Genomic DNA, 15,674 nt, shown 5'->3' with positions numbered 1-15,674 from the left:
GTTAAAAAAATTAAAAAAAAAAAAGAATAAATGTAATGATAGAAGATGCTAACTCAGGAAGCTCAGAAACGGGATGTATAATCTGGACTTCTGGGAGGAGATAAAAAATTCCATCTTTTTTTGTTTGTTTGTTTTGAGAGAGAAAGCATGGGCGGGAGAGAGGCAGAGAGAGAGAGAGGGGGAGAGAGAATCCCGAGTAGGCTCTACACTCTCAGCCCAGAGCCCGATATGGGGCTCCATCCCACAAACCGTTAGATCCTGACCTGAGCCAAAATCAAGAGTTGGATGCTTAGCTGACTGAGCCACCCAGGCATGCCTCAGTCTTTTTTTTTTTTTTTTTTTCCCAAAGACTTTATTTTTTTTTAGAGCAGTTTTAGGTTCACAGTAAAATTGAGAGGAAGGTTCCCATATACCTCTTGCCCCCACACATGCATAGCCTTCCCCATTATCAACATCCTCTATCAGAGAGGTACATTTCTTACATCTGATGAACCTACACTGACACATCATAAATTACACAAAGTCCATAGCTTGCATATGCTCACTCTTACTGTATTACACTCTGTGGATTTGGACAAATGTATAATGAGGTGTATCCACCACTATAGTATCATACAAAGTATTTTCCTTGCCCTAACTGTCCTTTGTGCTCAGCCTATTCATCCCTCCCCTCTTCACAGCCCCTGGCAATCACTGGTCTTTTTATTGCCACAGTTTTGCCTTTAATAGAATGTCATATAGTTGGAATCATATAGTATGTAGCCTTTATGGATTGGGACCTTTCAGTTAGTAATATGCATTTAAGTTTCCTCCATGTCCTTTCATGGCTTAATAGCTCATTTCTTTGTTTTGTTTTCATTTTTATTTTAATATTTATTTAATATTTATTTTAATGTTTAATGTTTTTATTTTTTAATGTTTATTTTTAAATGTTTACCAGTATTTATTTAATGGTTAATGTTTATTTTTTAATGTTTTATTTAATGTTTAATGTTTATTTATTTTTGAGAGAGAGAGAAACAGAGCACGAGTAGGGGAGAGGCAGAGAGAGAGGGGGACACAGAATCTGAAGCAGGCTCCAGGCTCTACGCTCTCAGCACAGAGCCCGACACAGGGCTTGAACTCAAGAGCCGTGAGATCATGACCTGAGCCAAAGTTGGGTGCTTAAACGACTGAGCCACCCTGGAGCCCAAACAGCTCATTTCTTTTTGGCATTGAATAATAAACATTCCTTTGTCTGGATGTACTGGTCTGTTTATCCTTTCACATACTGAAAGACATCTTGGTTGCTTCCAAGTTTTGGCAGTCATGAATAAAGCTGCTATAAACATCCATGTGTAGGTTTTGTGTGGACATAAGTTAACCTTGAAGGATGAAGTTAAGTTAGCTAGAGGGAGAGAAAAAGTCTGAATATTCCAGGCAGAGAAAATGACATGAGTATCCAGGGAATTTTATCCTGACTGGCACGAAGTCTCCCTGTGTACATAGAGGAATGGAGAAAAAAGGCTGGGGTCGGAGCAAGAAGGTGTTCATGTGCCAAATTTTAAACTTGATCCTGAAGCCATAGGGAGTTATTGAAGGTTTTTATAGGGCATTGGCAGGTCCAAAGAACTTATTAATATTCTAAAAATTCTGTCTGCCAGCCACATGTAGGATGGATTGACGGAGGTAAAGCCAGAGGCCTCCTGTTTTCCAAGAAATTGAAGAAGGGAGGAGGCCCTGAACAGGGTGTGGAGACAGAAGAGAAACTAAGGAGAGAGGCTCTCCAGACTTGTGACTGGTTGGATGCGGCGGTAGAGGTAAGCAGATTTATGGCGTAGGAAACCGGTTGGAGTGCCAGGCAATATAAAGATATAGGAGGAGCAGTCTGGAATGGATAAAAGCATAATGAGTTTCAGAGAATTTGAATCCTGGTTTCATTACTTATTAGCTTCATGATCAAGAATAACCTCCTTAAAAATAAAAAAATAAAAAAAAAACTCCTTAACCTCTGTGTAAAGTCAAGAAAGCATTATCTACGTTATAGGCCCATCATACTGGGCCAATATTAGGAAAGTACTTTATAAACCCCAAAAGCCGGTTCAATTGTTATTTATTATGTATATAGGTCACATAGTTGCTGTTCACGTGGAAATGGTTTTCAAGGTGCTAAAAGGCATCAGTCTCAAATGTCTTCTACCTCTAAAGCCCCTCCAGCAGAATCCTTGAAGTATAAATGCCCAAATCATTTTCTTGCCAACAGACTGTAAGCTTCCTAAGGATGGGGACTGGGTCCTGTTGGATCATTTATTACTAGCCTCTAGCAAGTGCCCAGCACATTTATAGGCTACCAATAAATGCTGAGTAAAGGAATAAAGACATTTTATCTTTCTATATCTTTCCTCTGATAACACCTTTATTGAGATATGTCACATACCATAAAAGTCACCTAATTAAATTGTACCATTTAGTGGTTTTTAATATATTCACAGGGTTGTACAACCATGACAATAAATTTTGAACATTTTCATCACTCCCACAAAGAAACCCACACACCCGTTAACAGTCACTCCCCTTTTTCCCTTCCACACCCCTCCTGTTCAGCCTTAGGCAACCACTAATCTATTTTTGTGTCTATAGTGCCTCTTCTGGATATTTCATATAAATGGAATCTACAATATGTGATCTTTTGTGATGGACTCCTTTCCAATAGAATAATGTTTGTAAGGTTTATCCCTGTTGTAGCACATTTTAGTACTTCATTCCTTAGTGAGGGGCACATACCATTCTATTATATGGATATACCGCATTTTATTTATCCATTCTGAAAAAAAAATGGTGATGTAGGAGATCTCAGCCTCTGTCCCCACAAAAAGATCAATCATTAGTTATCCACAACAAAAGCAGCTCTGGGAGAACTCTGGAATTCACTTAAGAAACATCAGCAACACAGTACAACAAAAAACTTGAGAATAGTCACATATATAGAGGAGGAAGATAGCTTCATTCTGACTGCATCATCCTTTCCTCCAAGCCAGCACTGCTCAGCACCAAGAGGAAACCTCCCAGCTGGAAAGAGTTCTCCTTGGGGCGCCTGGGTGACTTGGCTGGTTGAGTGTCTGGTTGAGTGTCTTGGCTGGTTGAGTGTCTCACGGTTCGTGAGTTTGAGCCTTGCACCGGGCTTTTGCTGACAGCTCAGAGCCTGGAGCCTGCTTTAGATTGTGTCTCCCTCTCTCTCTGCCCCTCCCTGCTCGCACTTCATCTCTCTCTCAAAAATAAATATTAAGGGTGCCTGGGTGGCTCAGTTAGTTAAGCATCTGACTTCGGCTCAGGTCATGATTTCAGAGTTCGTGGGTTTGAGCTCCACATCGGGCTCTGTGCTGACAGCTCAGAGCCTGGAGCCTGCTTTGGGTTCTGTGTCTCCCTCCCTCTCTGCTCCTCTGCTCTGTCTCTGTCTCTCAAAAATAAATAAAAGTTAAAAAAGAATAAAAAAATAAACATTAAAAAAAATTAGACAGAGTTCTCCTTGCCACGAAAGGAAGAACACAGTGAGTAACCAGCTTCCCCAGACTTTCAGGAGAGTACACAAAGATCCCACCTCAATCTCACCCTTCCCAGACTGGCAAAGCTGAGACATACAGACATATGGAGACTGCTAGGCACAAAGTCTTCCGTGGTGCCGTGCAATTGGAGCTATCTTGGTTCACAGTGACCTGATTTGTAGCCAAATCAAGCAGCTTTCACCACCGAAGACACCAATGGCAAGCACAAACTGCCACGGACGCCTTGCAGATCTTGCCAGCTTTTGCCTCACAGGCATTCGTGTTCACTGACATCTTCCACCTGATTCCATCCCCACTCCCTCCTGTCCTCAGCCCAGCCCAGGAACCACAATGGCAGCCAGCCTAGGCAGCTGTGCAAGTGCAAGACGCCAGCCTAGACCCGGTGGCTGATCTCCACTGTGTGTGTGCACTCAGGGCTAGTCCCTCTGGCTGCACACTTGCACGACACCTGCCTGATAGCCATCGCCAGACTCCACCACAGTGGAGGAGCAAGGGTACATGAACGGACAATTTAACAGTGTCAGGGAAACAATACAAGAACAAAATGAGAACTTCAGCAAAGATATAGAAAACATAAAAAAGAACCAAACAAATCCTGGAGCTGAAAAATATAATGATTGAATTGAAGAATTTAATACAGAGCTGCAAACTTGGACTTGACCAAACAGAAGAAGAATTCAATGAACTAGAAGACAGACCAATTAAAACCACCCAATCAGAGGAGCAAAAAGAAAAAAAGAATGAAAAGGAATGAAGAAAGTCCTTATGGGACCTTGGGGCACCATCAAGAGAAACAATGTATATATCATTGGAGTCCCAGGAAAAGAAAAGAGGAGGAAAGGGGGTAGAAAGTTTATTTAAAGAAATAATGGTTGAGAACTTCCCGAACTTGGGGAGAAATTTTTATATCCAAGATTATGAAGCTAATAGGTCAACCCAAAATTTCAATCCAAAACAATCTTCTCCAAGACATACTATAATTAAAACTATCTAAAATAAAAGACAAAGATAATTTGTTTTAAGTTTATTTATTTTTGAAGAGAGCGAGTGTGCACGGGTGCATGCAAACAGGAGAGGGGAAGGGGCAGAGAGAGACAGAGAATCCCAAGCAGGCTCCACACTGTCAGCATAGCGCCTGATGTGGGGCTTGAACCTATGAAACTGTGAGATCATGACCCGAGCTGAAACCAAGAGTTGGATGCTCAAATACCTAAGCCACCCATGTACCCCGACAAAGATAATTTTAAAAGCAGAAAGAGAAACACGTTTTCTCTCATATAAGGGAACCCCTATAAGGTGAGATTTTTCAGCAGCAACCTTGCAGGCCAGGAGAGAATAGGATGATATATTTGTTCATTCATCAGTTGAGAATCTTTAGAATGTTGAGAATGAACCTTAGAATGAAGCATTCATCCAATGGGAAGCATAAAAAGCACCACCACATCAGGGTGAATTAGGGCATGGAACACAAGATAAATATAGTCTGACGTGGAAAGGGGGCAAAAAGAGCCAGAATGAGTTGTACTCTCCCCTTTTTCCTTCTCTTTTGCCCACCCCCAAAGAGAGCAAACCTGGGAGAGGAGTCAGGGGCTCTCCAGAAAGGAATGATCCCATCAGCTTGATGGTTTATGTAAACCTCAAGACTACAGTCAAACACCACCTCCTAGGAGCCTACTTGACCTTTCAGGCAGTTTTTAGTTCTTTCTTCATATTCCCACCAAATACTGAATTTACATTCATTTATACTTTTCTCAGAGTATTGCAATGGTGAGTAGAGGAAAAAGCATGATTTTGAAATCAGACAGTCCTAAATCCTGGTTCTACCATTTACTACCTGGTGACCGTGAGGAAGGTACCTGTTTGTGGGCCTCAGGGTTGCTATGAAAGTTCGATGAGGTAACATAGGGGAAATGTCTATGATACTGTAGAATAGAAGGGACTTAATCATACAGTTCATTTGGCATTCCTTCTGAGGTTATATTTATAAATATAAAATGCTAGGACATTTGCTTGAAATTTCATGAAGGAAATTATATAAAATTAATTGTAAAATTCTGAGAACCACAAAACCACCCAACTGCTTGGTGGCATTGCATTGCTAGGTCTCAGTTCTTGATCTGCCCAATCTTACAGTTTCCATTTTGCATCTCTTGTACTCCTCCCTCACCTTTGCTAGTTTTGGAATGGCCTGTGGATAATTGTCAAGGTTCCCAGAAAATGCCTAGATTATAGGGGCATCCATTTTCCTCTGAGGATACATACACACACACACACCCTAACATGTGAATCAGTATTTTTTTAAAACATTTAAAAAATGTTTTTATTTTTGAGACAGAGAGACAGAGCACAAGTGGGAGAGGGGCAGAGAGAGAGATGGAGACACAGAATCGAAGCAGGCTCCAGGCTCTGAGCTGTCAGCACAGAAACTGATGCGGAGGTCACAACTCATGAGCTGTGAGGTCATGACCTGAGCTGAAGTGGGATGCTTAAAACACTGAGTCACCCAGGTGCCCTGAATCAGTATTTTCAATTTCTTCATTTATCTCTCATTTCCATCTCCTTCCTTCACCGTCTATATTTTTTCTATGGTTGTCCACGGCCAAACTCCTACCTTCTGGAACTGAAACAGGAGCTTTGCATCCAGACAGTTGTGAATTCTAACCCTAAAACAAACAATCCCCACGCCGCATTTTATAAAGTTCTAACAATAAAGTGCCAATAGCTGGGTGATGCTTAAAGGCAACGCATCATTACACTAGAGAAGGCCTTGCTCTTTGGGGGCGGTGGTTCTGGCTTTGAGGCGGTGGAGCCCTTTAAGGGTGATTACACTCTCCCCGCCCTCCCCGGGGCGGGGGCGTGGTCGCGGGGGGTTGGCCTCCAACCCGGAACTGACGGCCGCGCGCAGCCGGCGCGGCCAATCCGCGTCCCGGAAGGAGCGAGCTTGCGGCGCTGGAGCGAGTGAGTGAAAGCGGCGCCGCCCGCCGGCCGCTGGCGCGGCTGAAGCTGGGCGCCCTCCACCTCTTCCCTTAGGGTCCCCCAAAGAGAGCGGGCAAACACCGTGCATCCGCGCTACGCCTCTTGGCGCGTCGGTTCCCCAAATAGGGCCTCCCATCCCCCAACGCCAGCGCACCTGAGTGGGCTGGGCGCGTCATCTCCTCAAGTCGGCCCTGCAGCGGCGCCCACATTTGGTGTAGCATCCCCTGTCCCAGTCCCCGGCCCCTGCCCGGTCGTTCCGCCACCGGAGCGGTGACCGCCTGGCCCGCCGTTCTTCCGCTGCCACCGCTGCCGCCACCATGGGCAGTGAGCAGAGCTCCGAGGTCGAGAGCCGACCCAACGATCTGAACTCCTCAGGTCGGTGTCCTAACTTCCACCCTCCTCCAGCCGGCCCCGTCTGCTTGCGGAGGGGGCTGCCTCCCAACCTAGTGGGGACTGGGACCGTGGACACGAACGCACAGAGAGCCCTCACCGTACGTTTTTCTTGAAAAAGAGAAAAAAGTCACCGTCTGTCCTAGCCGTCATTCCCCTGATGGGAGTGCCTGTGACTGCAAGCTAAATCAGCTTGTGCGCCCATGCCCATCATTTATTGTCAAAACAGCTGTTTCTCCCAGCTCTGCCTCCTCTTTAAAAGACGACCTAATTAACTTTTGGCGTTAGTACTCATGCCTGACACCGTGAGATTTGGCTCACACAGTGGATGGATCAGAGACAGAATCTCTAAGAACATGTTCCTTTTCAGAAGGGATGTGTGACAGGTCTGCAATCGTTTTGAACCCTTGGGTGCAAACATCTCCAGAAACTGCATTTTCTCTTAAGAAGGGGGTCGCGACTCGCTTTCTATTATCATGGGGGTTGGCCAGCACCGCACGCTCTGGTGTTTTTCTCTATTCTTCCCCCGTTTGTAATTTTAAGGTTTCTCCCAGCGTTTGAAATAGGATCGGAAGGATTATTGTGCTAGGAATATAGTAAGCAGTCAATAAATAAAATAGTTGATAATTCAGGATTCTATGCTCTGTTGTTGTCGTTGTTAGCGACAAACCCTAGCACAACTGGCTCTGCTTGAGTTGCTAATCCAAATTGGATTCAATCTGGAGCCTAAATATAACATATTAGTTTCAGGTGTACAGTCTAATGATTAGATATTTGTATATATTATGAAATTTTAAACAATATTTTACACTTGCAGAGAGGTGTAGATACACTAAGAATCCACAACTGTCGTTTATTCCTGGTAGGATCTGTAATTCAGAAATGTAGACGCTGACAGAGAGTCCACACTGAAGTGTGTCCTTCAAGACTGGTTCAGGTCCTCATTTGGGGGGCTGGATTGGGACACATTTCAATGGTGAACAGCATCTACTAGCTTTGCTACATTCTTCTATTTCCTTGGAAGACCCAGCACATCTGATCTGTTAATAGCAAACACAGTAATAGTTGTTACCCTTTATTTTCTTGCCCCTGTGTCAGGCCGGAAGCATATTTGAGGGGAAGAAGCATGGCATCTTAAAAAATCTGCTTGCTCACCTACTAACTAGCCAACAGCATGAGCTCTAACCAATACTATAGCATACTAACCAATAGCATAGCTTAGAATCTGCCCGATTCCCCTGGGCTAAGTGGTTTGCATACATTTATATTTAATCCTCACAGCGGCCCCATTTTACAGGCAAGGTGATAGAGGTTAGCTAGAATCTAGTGAAATCTGTTTTCCACTGGAGTCTGGGGAAGAAGAAATCAATTTGTAGTAGGAAAGATTTCTGACTTGGGATTTGTGAAATGTGAAGTAAATTAGCAAAAGGGGTTAAGAGATACTTCTTGAAGAGCAGTAAAAGTAGCAGAGATTCTACAAGAGAGAATGCCAAGCAACAGGAGACTCTAGCCTCTAGGAGGCGGGGCAGTTCTGTGGCCTTCCTGCATCACCCTTTGAGACATAAGTATGATGAGCCCACAAATACTACCTTCTAGAGGGTAAACCACTTTAAAGGTTTATTCTTGCTCTAACCAGGAGGATATTGAGCAGAGGGAGGTATCTTGGTCTAGGAAGTTGTTGGTAGTTTGAATCAGTTCCTCCAAATGGTTTGCTTTCTTGCAACATACCTGAAATTGGCCTGCCTCTCTTAATGGTCCCACAAATTTCTGAATTTGGCCTCAGCCTAGAATGGACTTCCTGTTTATTTCTATTCTTCTTAGACTACTGCCCGTAATTGTAAGGGTCAGGGGGCTGGTGCCTCAGGAATAGACCCATCTCATATAGGGTTGAGAACCAGGGGTTTTTTTTGTTTGTTTGTTTTTGTTTTTGTTTTTTCCCCATGGATAGGATCTATTAAATATACCTGGCTTGCTGTGAACTGGTCTGGCCACCAGTTCTGCAAACGTCAGTTTCACAGGGATGGGCCGTGGATACCAACACCCCATAGACCTCCAATTCCTATCCTAATTCTTTTTCTAGCACTATTGACTTTGGGCAGTTCACAACCAAATCTTGTATGCTCATTTGCTCATTGGTAAGATAGGGACAATGTCAGGAAGATCAAAGAAGTAAAAATTAAAAACATAATCTACCTTATATTTTTATGTGCTGAATAATAAGATATTTTTAATTACAAAAGCAATTTCATGCATGTTATAGGTTCCTATAATGCTTTTTTTTTTTTAGTAGAAAATACAGATCCCCTATGATTTATCTCCCCTTTTCCAGCCTCCACTGCAGGATGACTACAGTTGGCATTTTTTTTGTGTAAAAATATTCTTTTTAATGACTGTACTTTAGTGAGACAGAGGGGGCTAACATGCAGCTCGTGAGCAGTGTAACTTTATTTTCAGTGACTCCTTCTCCAGCCAAGCATAGAGCCAAGATGGACGATATCGTGGTTGTAGCTCCAGGCTCCCAGCCCTCACGGAATGTCAGTAACGATCCCGATGTCATCAAACTGCAAGAGATTCCGACCTTCCAGCCACTTTTGAAAGGTAAGCACTTGGGTTTTGTCTTATCTGGACTTGCTGGAAAGGTTTGCACAGCCGCACTACTCTCCCCAGAGGGTGTGTGCCTTCCTCGTCTACTTTGGGCCTTTGCTTAAACGGCATCTTCTTGGTGAAGCCTTCCTTGACTGCCCTATTTAGAATTGCAGCCCTTTTTGCTGCTTTTCTCTGTAGTTTTTAATCACCATTGATCTAATGTATAGTTTACTTATTTACTGTCTGTTTCCTTGTTAGAATGTGGGAGGAAGTTTCTGTGTTTTGTGTGTTGTTGAATTGTAGAGCCTGGTATAAAGCAGGGACTGAGTAAATGAATGAATGAATGATGCTGGAGTTGGCCTTTACCTGTTACATTTCTACAAAAAGATTTTCACTCCTTGTTTTAAAGTTTTATTTATTTAAGGAATCTCTACACCTCACGCTCAAACCCACAACCCTGAGATCAAGAGTTGCATGCTCTTATGACTGAGCCAGCCAGGTGCCCCAAAGATTTTCATCCTTATCTGTGGCCTGGACTTTGTTATCTTTGACTAGCTTAGATCCATAGAGAAAGTCTCCATAATCGTTGGTACACTTAAAATTAATTTTGGCAACTGTTTTGTATGAGAGGAGAGGGTATGTATGAGAGGATTAGCATATATTGATTACTGTATACTGAGGTAGAGTTACCTTTTAGTATGAATTTTATTATTCATTTGATAATTTCATTATATATTTTTATTTTATGTTAATAAATTTCTTTTCACACCTATTAAGTAGTGGCAATGATTTTCTATTAACTGAACAGGGTTTCTACTATAAGAATCCCTCTTTCTGTCTCTGTCTTCCTCCAAAAGATTAGGAAATGTAAATGAACATAAGGTCCTGGTGTGCTTAAGCTGGTACAATATAACCTAAAACATCTTACATTTATAGAGCTATTTCTTTTAGAAGATACCCCCCCCCTTCACACACGCACACAAACACCTGCGATCCATTTAATTCTTACATCGTTAAATATGTTAGAATGATTTGTGTCAGATCAGACAGCTGGCAGATAGAGAGGTTGAACTTGAACCTTCATCACTGATTTCAGATACTAGTTACACTGTTCTACACTCTACTTACAAAACAAAAATAAAAACAAATAGTGCTTTATCGAACCATGTATCATCTCATTGTTCCCAGTACGTCGTCTGCTTTACGGGTAAGGAAATGCAAGCTTTTGATCTTTTCCCACAGGCCTCAGTGTTGGACTTTGGGAAACTCTTTGGTTCTTCCATGAAACAACACGTTACATCCTGCTACCCATCTTAACAGTTTTCTTTATTTTGAGAGAGAACATGATTCTTCAAAGCCATTAATAAACATTAATAAAATTTCCATCTCCACATGTCCTCATTCAATCAGATTAAAAGACAAATCAGATTTAATTTAGCTGTAGAAACATAGAGGTGGACACTTGTATTCTATACTCCAGCACTTCCAGATATGCATGTGGTCACGCTTTCATGCCTCTGCTTCCTGTTAACTATGTCCAAAGTCTTCCAAAGTCTTCTAGTCCTGGCTGGGGCCTTATGGGACCAGTATTTGTCCCCACTTTAGGGAGATACCAAAAAGAAGCAAAAACAACCAAAAAAACTCCCAGAATTTTGAGATATACTTAATGATTTTCTGGGATAGTGTTTCTAAGCATTTGAAATGATTCTTATTTTATGATAGTAAATTGCCTAGAAGGGGAAGCATCTAGGAGAAGGCTTGGTGTTAAGGGAAACTAACCTTAGATTTAAACTTTTTTTTTTTAAGTTTTTATTTATTTATTTTGAGGGAGACAGAGAGGGAGAGCAGGGAGAGGCAGAGAGAGAGAGGGAGATGGAGAATCCCAAGCAGGCTTCATGCTTATAGCACAAAGCACAACTTGGGGCTCAATCCAGGAGATCATGACTTGAGCCGAAATCAAGAGTCGGACTCTCTACCAACTGAGCCACCCAGGTGCCCCTCCCAGTGATGATTTTAAATCTGAGGTTAGGGGTGCCTGGGTGGCTCAGTTGGTTGAGTGTGTGATTCTTGGCCTTGGCTCAGATCATGATGTCACTCACGGTTTCATGAGCTCAAGCCCTGTGTGGGGCTCTGTGCTGACAGTGCAGAACCTGTTTGGGATTCTCTGTCTCCCTCTCTGTGTCTCCCCCTGCCCTGCTCACGCTGGCTCTGTCTCTCTCAAAATAAATAAACTCAAAAAAATTTTTTAAATAAAATAAACTCATCACTGGAACCCTAAAAGTGAATAATGACTGTAGTCCAGTTAATGCCATGTAGCTGGACTTGGTTGCATTGATACCGGATTTAAATGGCTACCAGCTAGCTATGTTGTCCTGGCTTTGTTTTTCACCTCTTTGAGCCTTGGTTGTTGAGAACATTGAGAATAGGTATGGGAGAGAAGAAAGCTGGTGGGGGGCAGGGTGCAGTTAAGAGGTGATTTGGGATTTGGCTAAGGAAGGTGGAGAAATCACTTGAGAAGGACGGCGTGAAAATAAAAATGTCAACATGTGGCAGGGGCCAGAGTGCAGGGAACAAAAAAAAGCCAGCAAGCATTTAAGGAAACGCTCCCATTTCACTTGTGAAGAAGAAACATCTTAGTGATTAGAAGAGACAGGCAAAGGAGACAGTTGGGTGGAAATAAGAAGGATAATTACGATAATAATAGTAGCTAACCCCTCCCCTCCCTCCTATACCTCTGCAAGATACTATTTTCTTTCCATTTTATAGATTAAAACACTGAGACTCAGAGAGTGTGAGTTCATTGCCTAAAGTCACACGGCTATAAGTTATAGCCCATCTCGAGATGGCATCAGGACATGGAGTTTTCAGCTGTTTTGTACATGGAATGAGACTGTTTCCAATTCTAGCAGAGCCAATTAGAAAGATCACTGGGCTGTAAAAGACAACGGGGCGATGGTTGTGAGGCCGCTTGGATTTCTGGGGCAGCGTACAGAGCCTCCCGCTTTGCCGTTGCTCTGCCTGGTAATTTAAAGCTCTGCCGCCTGCCTGCTGGGCTGCTGGAGGGCCACTCATCACTGTCGCCTTTATACTCTACTCTCTTTTTTCGCCCTTTACTGCTTTCAGGATGAGGCTATTTCTCAAAGTAGTAGAAAGGCCACACAGTGAGGGCTGTACCCCCCAGGTTTGATTTCAGAAAGCTTTTCATGCAAGTTAATCACAGTTTATTCTTTCAAAACAATATATTCAAGTATTACACAGAGTTCACTATTGTTCCATAATGTCATGTGATGTAATGCGAATGCTGGTGGGTGATCTGCAGAGGCAGTGGCTGGGCGAGTTTGGGGCTATTCGGATGACTGAGGTAATGTTTGCATTTTTAATAAGCAAGCAGATTCTTTCTTTGGCCTTAACCCTTTTGGATAGATATAGCAGAGTATAATTTATGCTCTATACTGGTGCCAAATATCTGTTCCTCTTTTTATCTAAGCGAGAAGAATGTCTGTTTTTCGTAGCAGTCTCTGAATTAGCAATTTATCTTGAAGTGTAAAACATTTACTAGAAAATGAAAAATTAAGAAATTACAAGTAGCAAAAAATGGCCCCAACAAGACACAAAAGCAAAATGTAGATTTGATGCAAATGATATTCCCGGGGTTAAAAAAAAAAAAACCCTATAAATCTCTTACTTAACATTCAACACTTATATTTTTTAATGAATTGCATAATTTTATGTCAATCTATAGAAACGAAGTATTCATAAGAGAAATGCAAAGTTGACATTTTATGTATAAAAGTTATATAATCATTCTGTTCATGCCTGAAGATGAATATATGCATACACACGTACACGTGCTTGGGCATGTATGCACATATGACATTCTTTACAACTGACCTATCATTTTTGTTACTGACCTTGGATACAACATAAGATTGTCTTGCTGCCTAAAGAAGGGACTGTCCTTGTTACCAGCAAGGAAGGTCAGACAAATACAGTGTAGATACTTAAGTGAGACGAAGCAAGTTTGTTGGGAGTTACGCATTTGTTTGTTAAGAACATGATTTCTGTGAAGTCGATTTTGACAGTTAAGAGCCTGGGGCTTTTCTTGATGGAGCAAAATCTCCTGGAACAGCGGTGAAGGCTCTCAAATCACATGGAACATTGAGAATTAGTGCATGAGGTTGAAGCTGGGAGAGAATGAATCAATGGGAAATGGTAGTAAGGAGAAAGTGAGGGAGCTACATTTCAAATGACTAGTTTATTATCGCTTCTCAGCCTTTTGGCTAAGATCAAGTGTAGTATAAAATGACCAGTTTATTAACATCTTTCTCACCCACTCATCTGTTAGCCAGACAAATAGAATAAAGGTAGAGAGTCTTGGCGTTTATCAGACACCTGTCTCTGCCAGCTGTCACACCTTATCTCTGTTTTGGAAAATGGAAGAGGATAAGAGACTGGATCTTAGAGCTTAGTCTTTTCTGAATGACTTAAAGGTGACCTCTGAGCCCAAGGTTGATCCTAAGAGTCTGTTCTCTCCTGAATACCATATTTGAAAAGTTGATAACTTATTCCTGATTACCGTGTGGGTTATTTGTGTATGTTAACCTTTTAAACATTGCTGTTAACCAGCAAAGCGTTAGTCTTACGCAAGAGCTGGAAGTACGAGGCGAATGATCGCTTTAAACCAGTTGCGAGAGCAAAGCCATTTTGCAAGAGCAGCCTCACTTTTTTCCTCACTTCAGTGAATGTACACGGGCATCCATTCTTGTTTCTTTCCATCAAATCTCAGAGAAGGTATGTCGATGCCTTTCTCTGAAACTTAAAGCTTTTCCATTTCCCTTTTTTCTACACTTCTTGGGACTTTGCTTCTGTACTCTCCTTGTCGTTAGCATCCAGCTTAGTGAACCTCTTTCCTCTTATGTTGATGTATAGATCTTTCCATCTTTTTTTTTTTTTTTTTTTTGAGAGAGAGGCATGCACAGGGGAGGGGCAGAGAGAGAGGGAGAGAGAGAATCCCAAGCAGGTTCCACACTGACAGCACGGATCCCAATGTGGGGCTCCATCTCATGAACCATGAGATCGTGACCTGAGCCAAAAATCGAGTCAGAAGCTTAACTGACTGAGCCACCCAGGCAACCCTAGATCTTCCCATCTTTTATTTTATTTATTTATTTTTTAAATGTTTTATTTAGTTTTGAGAGAGTGGAGGTTGGGGAGGGACAGAGAGAAAGGGACAGAGGGTCTGAAGTGGGCTCTTCGTTGACAGCAGTGAGCCCGACATGGGGCTCGAACCCACACACCATAAGATCATGACCTGCATTGAAGTTAGACTCTTGAGCTACCCAAGCACCCCTGATGATATTTAATTAATTAGTTCTACCACCTAAAAAGAAGTGTTAAAATCTCCAGCTGTGATTGTGTTTGTCTGTGCTTTTCATTCTGTCTGTATTTTTGATGTCTGTTATTACGCATGCACATGTCGATGTTTATTATATTGACCCTTTTATTATTATGAAGTTGTCCTTGTATAGAAGGCACTATTTCCCATCTTGAAATCTATTTTGTCTTATGTTAATATAGCCACTCCAGCCTTTTCACACTTATTGTTTGCATAGTATATATTTTTTTCCATTCTTTTTGTTTTTATGTATTTGTGTCTTTAAAGTGCATCTCTTGCCGACAGCATACAGTTGGGTCTTATTTCTGTACCTGTGTTGGCAGTCTGTCTTTAACCAGGTGTAAATTGATGTGGTTGGATTTAGGTCTACCATTTGTTCTTCATTTTCTATTTGTGGTCTCCTTTTGGTTCCTTTACTTTCCTGACTTTTTCAAGATCAACTAAATTTTTGTAGTATTCCATTTTAAGTCCTCTATTAGCTTTTTTAGTTGTATTCTTATGCATTATTTTTTTAGTGGTTGCTGTACGGATTATAATACACAATTTTTTAAAGATTTTATTTTTTATTTTTACTTTTTAAATACTTATTTATTTATTTTTAAGTTGATTTGTTTATTTGAGACTCAGACACAGAGACAGCACACATGGGGAGGGGCAGAGAGAGAGAGCGAGAATCCCAAGCAAGCTCTGTACTGCCAGCCCAGAGCCTGATGTGGGGTTCAAATCCACGAAACCGTGAGATCATGACCTGAGCCGAAATCAAGAGTCAGACGCTTAACCAACTG

The 15,674-nt window shown here is 41.9% G+C and overlaps 1 protein-coding gene and 1 pseudogene across 1 annotated transcript in view; both read left to right on the top strand.

The window, feature by feature from the left end:
* The first annotated feature begins 6,506 nt into the window (after positions 1–6,506).
* The window catches only part of BORCS5 (BLOC-1 related complex subunit 5), a 98,965-nt gene continuing 89,797 nt past the window's right edge, over positions 6,507–15,674 (top strand). The window contains exons 1-2 of the mRNA XM_025930082.2: positions 6,507–6,893; positions 9,363–9,506. Coding sequence (XP_025785867.1) covers positions 6,836–6,893; positions 9,363–9,506 — 202 coding nt within the window. The 5' untranslated portion in view covers positions 6,507–6,835. The remainder of the gene's footprint in view (positions 6,894–9,362; positions 9,507–15,674) is intronic.
* LOC112868060 (U2 spliceosomal RNA) lies at positions 13,755–13,829 on the top strand (annotated as a pseudogene).

Source organism: Puma concolor, chromosome B4 (assembly GCF_028749965.1).
Source record: "Puma concolor isolate L17-30 chromosome B4, mPumCon1.1.hap2, whole genome shotgun sequence".
In the NCBI taxonomy this organism is placed as follows: domain Eukaryota; kingdom Metazoa; phylum Chordata; class Mammalia; order Carnivora; family Felidae; genus Puma; species Puma concolor.
This window is presented reverse-complemented; position numbering and strand designations above follow the sequence as displayed.